The 12,119-nt window shown below is 32.2% G+C and overlaps 1 protein-coding gene across 1 annotated transcript in view; it reads right to left on the bottom strand.

Moving 5' to 3' along the window:
* The window catches only part of LOC136795090 (mutS protein homolog 5-like), a gene marked incomplete in the record, with an annotated part of 15,154 nt that extends 5,166 nt beyond the window's left edge, over nt 1-9,988 (bottom strand). The window contains 7 exon segments of the mRNA XM_067044588.1: nt 1,579-1,716; nt 2,524-2,736; nt 2,894-3,043; nt 4,254-4,473; nt 7,407-7,545; nt 9,668-9,713; nt 9,802-9,988. Coding sequence (XP_066900689.1) covers nt 1,579-1,716; nt 2,524-2,736; nt 2,894-3,043; nt 4,254-4,473; nt 7,407-7,545; nt 9,668-9,713; nt 9,802-9,969 — 1,074 coding nt within the window.
* Nucleotides 9,989-12,119: the final 2,131 nt, after the last annotated feature.

The following is a 12,119-nucleotide window of genomic DNA, read 5'->3' as shown; positions in this document are numbered from 1 at the left end:
TTTATTGGGTTCCGCACATCTTTATATATACACATGATCAGCTGATCTACTTAGTCAGCTGACATCGAAGTACCAGCTGACTGTAACTTATATATATATATATATATATACATATATATACATACCAATGTTTCAAAGTTCTCCTCCGTCTTTAGGGTTCTCTGTACAAATAAATTTTACTTTATTAATGATACTAGTTTCTCCTTGCCTATATCCATAAAATCTTATTTCATGAACATTTTTAAATATTTAATATTATAATTTCTTAAAAGAGAAGGAGACCGCTCAAAAACTCCGGTATCTTTTTCACACTGAATCAACACAGAGAGCAAATAGTAATTGGGACAAAGTAAAATTTGTTTGTACAAGATGACTCTGAAGATGGAGTGTGTTTTATACATTAAAAAAACAAAATTGCAGTTAATAGTAATAAAAAAAAAAAATTGAAAATATGTATCACTCAGGATTTATTTTATAAAATTAAACTTTTCCTGTATAGCAGAGTAGTATATAATACAAAATGATATGATATTTTTTCTTGATAATTATGTATTTTACTTAATAATACGTTAAAAATTAAGTATTAGTGTCATTCTTAAATAAATTTTCACTCTCGAAATCTGCAAAGAAAAAGACTAATTCATAATCATGGAAATCTTGAGCTCTTTATAAGTATTATACCTGTATCCATGATTGAAAAAAATTATTTGATTGGTGAGTTTTTCGCAATTCTGGGAATTTTTGAATATAAAAAATCCTTTTGTTTTATGCAATTCGAGTCATGGGCTAAATGCTTTTAATTTTTTTTTGCGATATTTACTTGTTAGATAAGTGACTTTTGTGGAATAGAGTCCCAATAATCTAAATAATCACTGAAATGTGCTTTTTGTTGGTACTTTCCCGCTTTTCTATAAAGTTACATAAAGCTGATTATCGGCAATAACATTAAACTATAGCGTGTTTCTTTATCAAATTTTAATCATCTATGCTTTTAAAGTAACTGCTTGATTCGGGAATTTCAAATTTCTGTTTTGTAAAAAATCTTCACGAAAAATTAACTTATATTTATCAATTCTATTATTGACGTTACTTATCTTTTATTTATTTATATTCTTCGTCCTTTTTTTTCCCCATTAGAGGGCAATTGTTTGGTCTACGAATGTCGTTATTTTTATTATTAATTTTACTTTTCACTCTTATTAAGATTTATTTTACCTTTTTTTTTTATTGATAATATTGTATGTAGTTTTAGCGGTGTTTTTTCTATCAGACTATACGCCCTATAATCAATTGTTAAAAAAAAAAATAATAATGTAACATATTAACCATGTAAGACCCACCAGGACGATCTGCTATCAAATAGATAAATAATAAGGGATTGGGGGCGGTAAACAGTAGTTTTTGAAGTAATCAGTCAATTAGTACGATCATAGAATGATTTTTTTGTTTAATTATCTTCACCTTCCTTTCCTCTCCCTCCTTATCCCAGTTAGGCATTGATATTCAAGGAACGAAAAAGTATAGACAAATTTCAGTTCCATAGCAAATTTATCATATTCTAAGAAATATTAAGAATACCTCTTTTGCTACTATCGCAATGCTATCTGGTACGTCCAGAGGAAACAGGCTGATGTCCTTATCATGAGAGATGACTCCACCTGGCTTTACGGTGTAAAGAAAAGAAAAGTCTACACCATCCAAAACGTAGTCCATTTCCTGTATGTGATAAGACTGATTAATTTATATATGCTCAAGCCACTTATTATAATGTTTAATTATAAAAATAATATAAATATATTATTATAGTATAGTTTACCTAAATATTTTAGAAAAAAAAAAACAAAAAAACATATCTGACTAGAAAAGTAGTTTTATAAAAATAATTCAGTAAATACTATCTATACAATAAAAATAAACAGGTAAGATGCCTTAAAAAAAGGATTAAAGCGAAATAAAATTAAAGATACTTTAGAAGTTTTTTTAAACATACAAGCCCTCTAGGGCTATTTTTATCACAATGTGACTTAGCTGATATTAAATACCACTTAATTTTACACACACACAGGTGCGATTTGTACGGTGTATTGATAAAAACATCGATATTTGGGCCTCGATATTTTTTTTTTCCAAGCAAATATCGATATTTAAATTGATACTAATATCTATATCGGAATAGATATTACTAAATATCGATATTTAAATTGACACTGGAATATATATTATTAATATTGGTAATATGTTCTACTAAATTAAATATATCGTTTTCTGATATCTGAATTTTTAAAAATGTTTTCTACATCAATGATTAACTTATCTTCGTCTTGATTCTGATATTGGAAGCTAAAATCATCTACTAACAACGCATTCAGAATGTTGATAGTCATTTTTAAGGTTAGTATCATTTTCTAAACCATTTATTATTTTATAGAATAAGTCTATAATCAATAGTTCATTTATACAATAAACAATGAATAATTCAGATTGTCTTTAATTAAATTTACTAATAATCTATAAAACACTTACATGAATAGCCGAAAATAAATCATTGTTTAGGTAATCTTTTATGGAATCTAAGTGCGTTGAAATAATAATATGGGGAGAATTTTCGCCAAGAGAAAAAAAATAGTTTAAGCATCCAGCTAATATTGCCACACCTTCTGATTCTGTTGTCCCTTTCCCAACCTCGTCTAGAATTACAAGTGAATCTGAAGAAGGACTGTTAACTATTGTCACTATCTGGAACAGAATGGCTAGAGATTGTTTTAGAAATATTTGAAAACCATGCAACTATCTAAATACAGTAATGTATCATTATTCAGAATTCACAATTGTTAACGATATGATAAATTATATATATGTAATCTATAGTAGCTATATTAAATGAAACACTTACTCTTCTTAATTCATTCATAAACGAAGAAGAATTAGCCAGTATAGACTCTGTTGAAGAAATTCTAGTGTAGATATGGTTCAATATTCCAATTTGTGCATTTACAGCAGGAAGGAAGCTACCAATGTGACACAAATAAGCATGAACAGCAATCTACAAAAAATATTTGTAAAGAATGTACTGATTAATGGCAAAAGACTAGTTAATGTAAATGGTCATATTATTATTTATATTGTTTAAATTTTTAATTCACGTGCAGCAGAAGAAGAAAAAGAGAGCAATTAGAAAAAAGCAAATGAGGATTGGGGAACACGGAAAGAGAGAAACAGATTGTCAGGGAAAAAATACTGCTGAATTGCACGAGATTTCGGTGATATAGATATAGAAGGAAATACGTTTGAACAGGTAGATAGGTTTAAGTATTTAGGTTCTACGGTAACTAGAAAAAACGAAACTGATGAAGGAATAAAAGCTAGGTTGAAGGCGGGAAATGCTTGTTATTTTTCAATTTCGAAACTGCTTAGCTCGGGCCTTCTTTCGAAAAACTTAAAAATTAGAATTTACAAAAATATTATCCTTCCCACTTTCCTTTATTTATGCGAGATGAGACCTCTTACACTAAGGGATAAACAGCGAAAATAAAGAATTACGCAAAATATTGGGGCCGAAAAAGGATGAATCAACAGGAGAATTTAGAATATTACATTACGCTGAATTAAGGGACCTACACCCCGTAAATATAATTCAAGTTATAGCATTGCGGTGTATAAGATGGGCGTGTAAAGTTCTAGAGCTTAGTAACGAGCGGATTCCTAAAATGTTAATAGACACTGAACCGACTGGTAAACGTCCGAGGGGTAGACCGAAACGTAGATGGGAGGATTGCGTTAAAACTGATTTAGTATAATTGGGGTTGGAAGGGAATCACTGGAAGGATACATGCAGAGAATGTTTAGTGCTATCGGTATCGAACCTTCGGGTTCGTTAGGCCTTCATTATTGTAATTATTATTATAGCATACTGCTGAATTACAACGTCTGTGTTGTCAGGGAGTGGTGAGTGTAGGGCTGACATGTTTATCATTAAAATCTAAGGAAAACAAATTCATTTTTACTTTTAATTCTAAACGACTAATCGGCTTATTATTATGAGTAATGTTACCACTCTTTTAAACTAAATATATAAATATATACACCTCATATATATATATATATATATATATATATATATATATTATGGTAGAACGTAGACAATTTGTCAAATGTAATGATTGATATTATGAGGTCTACACTTAATTTAAAAAAATGCTAATGTAGTCTACTTTCTATTTAATGAATGTAACACAGCCTGAAATTAATCATACCTGTTTTAAATATACTGTTTTGCCGCTTGAATTTGGCCCAAATATAACGTTAATCAATCCTCCTTCTTTTGATGAAGACAAAACACTGTTAGGAATGACAGGGCTGTCAAATCTGCTCAGCAACGGATGAAGTCCATTTTCAATTTTAATTATTTTTTCATCGTGTATACGTGGTTCTATGTAATTGTTTTCTTTAGCTAATGCTGCCATAGCAAAAATGCTGTAAAAATAGGATATCAAAAACTCAATTTAAGCATTGACCGTTTTCATATATATATATTAGTGAAACATATAAAACGAAAAGGAATCTTAAGTCTTATGGACTACAATTAGAGGTAATAACGACAGTTTTTATCATAGTAGATGTTTTAGTAAAATCTCGAAATTTATTCTATTTAATGATCTCACTGTAGGACCGAAAAAAGTTATTCGCTCAGGCTCCAAAGTCTGTTATGTCGAATTCCCCTCGATGTCCATCGTGGACAATGTCTATATTTGAGTACCACCATCTAATCAGGGGGGAGCGCGAGTAGCCCTGGGGTAAGGCGCTTGGCTACTAACTCCAAAAACCCGAGTTCGAATTCGGCTGGGCAGAAAATTGTTTTCTGTTACACTGTAGAAGTGAGTCAACTCCTGTGAGTTCTGGAGGTTCCAAATCACCTCCTTACACACCGTTGGTCTAGCAACAGTGCTTCTTTTCAAACTACTGAACCCCTGACCCTTCATGGGTTGTAGCGGTACAGATTTTAATTTTCTTTTTTAATCTAGTGCTAACTTTATTCTTCATATGTAAATGCAATAGTGTCTGCTTTAAGCAACCGTAGTTCGAACCAGGGACGGATTCCGAAAGGAATTGTTTTTTCTTGTGGGTTGAGTGGTGTTGAAAAAACTATGAGTGAGACCACACAATGTTGAATATCCTAGGGGCAGGGAGGTATTATGCTATAAATTGTGAAGAGATTGTAACAAATCTAATATCTCTATCTGGAACTATTTAAAATTGATCGTCGTATTTGTTGCCAAATTATTTTAAAATCTCTTATTATGGAAAAATAAGGTAATAATATACCATTGATGCAAAATAATAGAAAACTATCGTCAATTGTAGTAAATTATTTGCATTAAAAGTATTTTAAAAAAAAAATCTCCTTCCTGTAAAGTATGCAAATAAAAAAAATTAATAAATAAAAAATTAGAAAAGCGTTTTTACCGTCCACATAAACTCTTAAATCGCAATTTTCAAAAGAAACCAAAAATATTTTACCTGACCGGTTCAGAAAAAAATTATTTGGCCGATACGTACTATGGGTACAGTGAAATAATTTGGACCGGCCAACATTGGGAAGTGAGCAATATCAAATATTATTAAACAATCGTAATAACCTTAATATGACTCCAATAATCTAAAGAAAATTTAGGTGTGGCTTAGGGCCATCTAAACTACAGGTAACTTACTAAGGGTATATAAATTAAAAATTTCTGAGAGGTTTTTCTTTATTTGAAATTACTTGTTCTCCCTTATAAAGGTATTAAATCTAAAATGTATTAGTATGGATTAAAAGAAAAGAAATTCAGCTTTTCAACAGTTAGAGTCCCGTTGGATTTAAGAGTCGCGTTGGATAACTCCAACATCGGGAGAAAATAAATATCCTCTAAAAATTTTCTATTTTTTTTTTTAGTATAAAAATTCGTATTTCTGAGTTTTAAAAGATGCTGAAAACCTTCACTAGAAGCGTGTTTTGGTTTTTATATCTAAACTCATTTAATACAACAATCTTTGCTCTAATTTTACATGAAAAAACAAATAGAATGGTATATAATAACTATTCAATACATAAAGGCATTCTCCTCAGTAGTTTTATTGGGAAAATCTCGTCCTTCCTCGCCCTTCTTCTGGCACGAACAACAACCAGTGCTTTATTATCTCTCGCGGAACAATACCAGATTGAACAAGGAGCTTCTTAGAAGGCCTAGGTGTTAGCATCGGGGATATTGCGATCTTGGCGGAAAATATTATTTTGGACTCCCTGGGGATCATATATCATCACCTGCATGGGAATTAGCTCTGGATTATTCATTGTTTTATTTATTTATTTTAGTAGATGGACCTGTCGATTTGTGTGTTTCAACTTATTTATTCATTAAATTATTTTTATTTATTTTTTACTTACTTATCCAATTAAGTATTTCTTATAACCAACCTTTTATTATATTTTCCTTTAAATCTATGTATTAGTTTTGTTTTGGTAAAGATTTATTTATTTATTTGTTTTACTGTAAACTGATCTACTGCTGTCAGTTTAATCTCACATCTATTTCTTTGGTTTGATCTCACATCGCTGTCAAATAGTGAATTTGTTCAGCGGGTCACTGGAGGGGTGATCTGAGAGGGAGGATTCGGGACAGTGAATTTGTCGATTAAATGAAATGAAAATTGTGAAATGGAAGGGACAAGAAAGGGAGAAAAAAAGGAATAAATTGAAATATTTATATTTAGTGTGTAGACTGGAATTGATTGTAAAAGAAAACTGTGAAAAAAAAAAGTTTTCTTTCTATTATATCATGTAGAAATATGTAATTTATACATGTCCAATCACGGATTGATTAGTATGCTGTGTAATGTACCAACCCGATGTATTTGGGTAGCATGAATGAATAAAGAATTTCTCTCTCTCTAGTAAAAAGTATTTTCTCTGGACTCATAAAGCGTTCCTTATACAGGCCACTCCTTCCACATTTTGCACTGCTGCCTGAGTGATGTTCTGTAAACTTACGATCTTTTGAATTAATAAATGTTGGTAGCTTTTTGTTAAACCAACTGGGACATGTAGCTACTATAGAAGGAGGTATATGTGAATTGGAAAAATTTCGAACCAAACATTGTCTATATTTCCTCCAATGCCTCATAGGTCAAGAACAGTATGATCTTTTTCAATGGTAAAATAATTGGAAAATTATATGAATCTGTTGTTATAGATTAATTTTTTTAAATATGGGTTTCAAATTTTCGAACGGTATTTCGTAATTTTATAAAGCCGTGTAACGATAATTGCACATTCTACAAAAATGACCACTTTTATTTTACTTTAAACAAATATAAATTTATGTAATGCAATAAAATGTTTTATTTTTTAATCTCTTTTAGTAACATACCAATCCAGTTCTCCAATCATTTCTATTAAATTCACTGTGAAATGAATGTTTTGTTTTATGTAATGTGCTAATGATCTTATGATATTAGATTCTTCTGTGATCAGTCTCGTCTGAGGATCGCCAACCAGTTCATCCAGTTCTACAAAAGCATTAGAGCAGCACGTTTAAAACCAAATAAACATACAATATAAATCAAAAATGTTAAGACAGATAGACACACAGAGACCATTTTAAGAGACTTGGATATGGGGAGAGGTGCCGTCTCTTTTCGTCGAAAACTCGAATTCGAACTTTTGTACGATTTCAAGACTTCCCCTTACTATATATTCCATACATAGTAGGTGAAAGTAAAAATGCGTTATTTTCCCGTATGATTAAGGGACCTACACAATTCAAGCTACAGCATTAAGCGTATAAGATGGGCATGTAAGGTCATAGGGCTTAGTAACGAGTGGATCCCAAAACTGTTAATAAACACTGAAACAACGGGTAACGTCCGAGGGGTAGACCAAAACGTGGATGGGAGGATAGTGTTAAAGCTGATTAAGTGCAATTGGATTTGGAGGGGCATCACTGGAAGGATGTATGCAGAGAGCGTTTGGTGGTATCGAGATCGAACCTTCGGATTCGTTAGGCCTTTATTATTATTATTTCCCGTATGAGGTTGCATTAATGCAAATTTAAATTATATTTATGATTATTTTTTTTATGGGGTTTCCCCCAGAAAATCTACAATCTCTAGGGTTGGACTTTCTCTCCGTACGGCATTCAAGAACTGAAGTATTGTTTGAATGTAGAAAACATTTTCAACAATTCCGAAAAAACTGGCAGACTTTCGTCATATTCTCTTTTTTTGGTATCCCAAGCCTGCGATAATAATTTGTCCAAAACAATATAAAGCAATAAACGCTAAATCATGCTAATATTTACCCTCAACGATGTATGACAGGAGAAATACAAAAGAAGTTTGAGATAACTCACCAGTAGTACTATTTGGAGTCAAAATGCAGAAAGGACTGAGGGAAGGTTTACTGAATTCCTATTATTTCAAATTTGAACGGAGAATCTCAGTTATGTCTCACATTTTTTTTATGGGGCTCAAATATTTCGTTCAAGGAAATTCTTTCGTTTCCAACACCTCCGAAAATTATACTTAGAATAATGGAATTTTGGAAAACCCTTAAAAAAATAGTGTTTTCATATTTTTGCTTTAAGAATGCAAGAAATAGACGGTTCTTTTACAGAAGATGTAAGATAAAACTTTCCTACTCTGACAAACTGACAAATTTTATAGGTATGAAAAGAACCAAGAATCAATACTCAACCGTATTGGGAGAAACTTGGAAGAATGTGAATTATTTAATTATACGTTAAACCCTACTGCCTTATGGTGGTATCGCTTGTGAGGGATATTATGACTAACATTTTATTGGAGGTAAAAATATTTTAAACCCTAAGGCCATGACTAGGTGTTAGGGCATCACTTTAGTATCCTAGCGTTAACCCAGAGGTTCCCAATTTTTTCGGTTTGCGGCTCCCTAAATAATCGGATTTTTTTCAGTGACGCCCTTAATGCATCAGATTTTTTTCTTTCTTGAAAAATTGGAAAACTTTCTTTTTAAAAAGCAAATTACCCATTTGACTGCCAAAAATTTAAAACAGATACTTACTATTTTCGTACTATTTATTTGGCTAAAGCATGGTAAGCAGTTTCAAAAGATACGGATTAGAAAGAAAACAATGAAAGACTCGAGAGTCTTTAAATTATTGTAATTTGATCAGCATACATGATTGCTGGCGCAAGAATTGGAAATTCCAAGAAAATTGCGAAATTGTTTAATTGATTTCATGGCGCCTTTATGACGGCTTCGTGGCACACCCGAGCCGCGACGCACACTTTGGGAATCACTGCGTTAACCTAAACCACTAACTTGTGTTTTCGAGTATAATAAAGACTTTATAGCCATACTCTATATGTATTACAGGCTTTTATGGGTCGTTGAGATTCTGATCTAATTTTTCTGAATTATTTTTATTTAAATATGATATAATTATTCATGTTTGACACATAATAACATTAATAATCTGAAAAATTTTGGGTTGGTTACTAGGAAGGTTAAAATGGCGTGTCTGTAATTGTTTCTTGTGTACATATAACTAAACCTGAATCTGTGCATCATCACTGCTTGAGTGTTTTATGTATTTAGAACATAAACATTTTTAGGAAAAGACAAAGTCATACATGGCATAGAAGAACTTACCATAGCATCTTTTGGATTTATAATATGCAATCCCATTAGCGCTGAACTGAAATGCATATTAAAACAAACAGTAAATCAGGCCTGGAATAGATATTTTAAATAAAACTGTATATATAAAAAATGGATATGCATACTGAATAATCTAAAGCTGGTAAAGAAAGTTCTTCCTTCGTAAGAAATTCCTTCCAGAACGGTATGCCAAGGAAGAATTTTGTTTCAGGTATATGTATCATGTGGATCTCTTTTACGTGATTAGGAACACAATCAAATTCAAAAGGGGTAACTTTATTCAGCTGTGTCATCAAACAATGAAATCTCTTCTTCGCTAAGACATTAACACAAAAAAAAAAAAAAAAAAAAAAAAAGAGAGAGAAAGAAAAACATTTTATATAGAAGAAATTGATTCGATTATAACAAAAGATCTTAAATGTATTTGAGAATGATTCTTCTCACGAAAATGTATTATGAAGTGATTCATATTTTTTTTTTTTTTAATAATTTATTTATTGATATTTACAACTGTATACACATATATACAACAAGTAAATTTGCTGTAGGTGACATAGTGACATGATAAAAACATGAGGAGAATCTACCCACTGATAGAACTCCAATAACATTTCTAGAGGAGAAGATCTTCTTTTCAGACGCCTAGGAGGATTATTAGGTAATGAGGGAAAAGCCAGGTTAGAAACAAGTGGATTTGGGTGGTTGAGAAGTTTATTATGGAAGGAACGGTATCTGGTTCTGGCCAAATCGGCAACATATGGAATATTGAGATCCTGATGGATGACTTGATTTGTGACAAAGTAAGGAGCATTAAGGATTTTACGAAGGATTTTGGACTGTAAGGATTGGATTCTGGAGGAATTTGATGGTTTAGTGGAGCCCCAAAGCTCAACTCCGTATGTCCAGATAGGCCTTATAATAGTCATGTAGATCAGTCTTTTGTAATGGATTGGCAATTTAGACCGTTTGTCTAGTAAATGTTGCAATAGTCGGAATCTACGAACAGTTTCTTGTCTTTTTAGTCTTGTATGAGGATTCCTTGTCAGTCGTTTGTCGAGATGTAGTCCTAAGTAACGGATCTGTTAGACAGGAATAAGTGGTGTATTATTAAAGGATATTGTAGGGGAAGAGGTCATGGGTTTACGTCGAAGGGTAAATGTGGCACCATTCTTCAAGGGTGGTGATGTGTGATTGGAGGGTTTGGGATACAGTGTAAGGATCATTGTTCACTGACAATGGACATGTGTCATCGGCATACGTGGTGAGGATTGTGTTAGGATGGGTTGGAATGTCAACTGTGAAAACTGTATAAAGGATAGGACCAAGGATACTACCCTGAGGTACACCAGCAGACTGACGGAATAGGGATGAATAAGCGCCGTATTCCTAATTTTAAATTTTAAAAGATTGGTTGCACTCAACTTTTTAGAGCTGGTCCATTTTAATGAATTTAAGATAATATCCATGTTATTATTTCCTTGATCATCAGAATAATGAGATCTTACCCAAGAGCAAGAGCGGATTCTTACCCTTACCGGTCATTTCTGAGATACGGGTAAGGATTATCCTACTATAAGTAACCAACCTATTCCAACCACAGTGGGAGAGCCAAGTTTTCATTCCGCAGGCATTTAATAAAAATAAACCCCCTTAGACCGGAATCGAACCGCCACCGCTGGAGAGATGAGTTTGCTAAGTAAATACCTCGAATACCTGGATCCGCCACAGCCAAGGAGGAAATCTAATGTGTTATGATAATGAAATTCACTCATCCTGGTTACAAGGAACACACTGCTCTGAGTTCAGGGACCTTCCTGATAAGACAGTGGCTCTCATCCGTCAAGTCGCAAATCTTGCAGACCACCAAACCTGAAATTTAACTACGTGCGGATCTCCCACACTTCTGACTCGTAAAAAAGACGAGTTCCTTTCTGGAAAATTAGGTTGCTTATACGTGTATTTTGATTCACGTTTATATTGCATTTACCTGTCACAACCTTTCGAATAAATATTAAATAACAGAAACGGTTAACAATAAAACAGTTCCAACTATAAGAACTCTTAAAATGTGTTTTGTCTGGACCCTCCAGCTGTCCGTCTCTAAGGCTCTTAGAGTCTTTACATTAGGTTGCTACAATACAGAGCATACCAATAAATCCATGATCGGACATATATACAATACATATAATTACATGATAAGACAATATATTTTTTTCCTACCTTTATCTTTTACAATCAATACTCGTCTACAAACTAAATACAATATTTTAATTTTTTTTTCTATTTAACAATTTCATTCCATTTGACAATTTTATTTCATTTAATTGAAAATTTTCCTTGAATATATTCTTTTGTTCTATAGCCCTGATGAAGACCTGAAACTCAGGTCGAAACGTCGGCATAAAATAAATAAATATGGTTTTGTTTATTTATGTTGTTCTTT

The sequence above is a fragment of the Halyomorpha halys genome, unplaced genomic scaffold (genome assembly GCF_000696795.3).
Source record: "Halyomorpha halys isolate HHAL.00 unplaced genomic scaffold, Hhal_1.1 Scaffold1024.1, whole genome shotgun sequence".
NCBI lineage: Eukaryota > Metazoa > Arthropoda > Insecta > Hemiptera > Pentatomidae > Halyomorpha > Halyomorpha halys.
The sequence above is the reverse complement of the archived record's forward strand: the minus strand, read 5'-3'. Positions and strand labels throughout refer to the sequence as shown.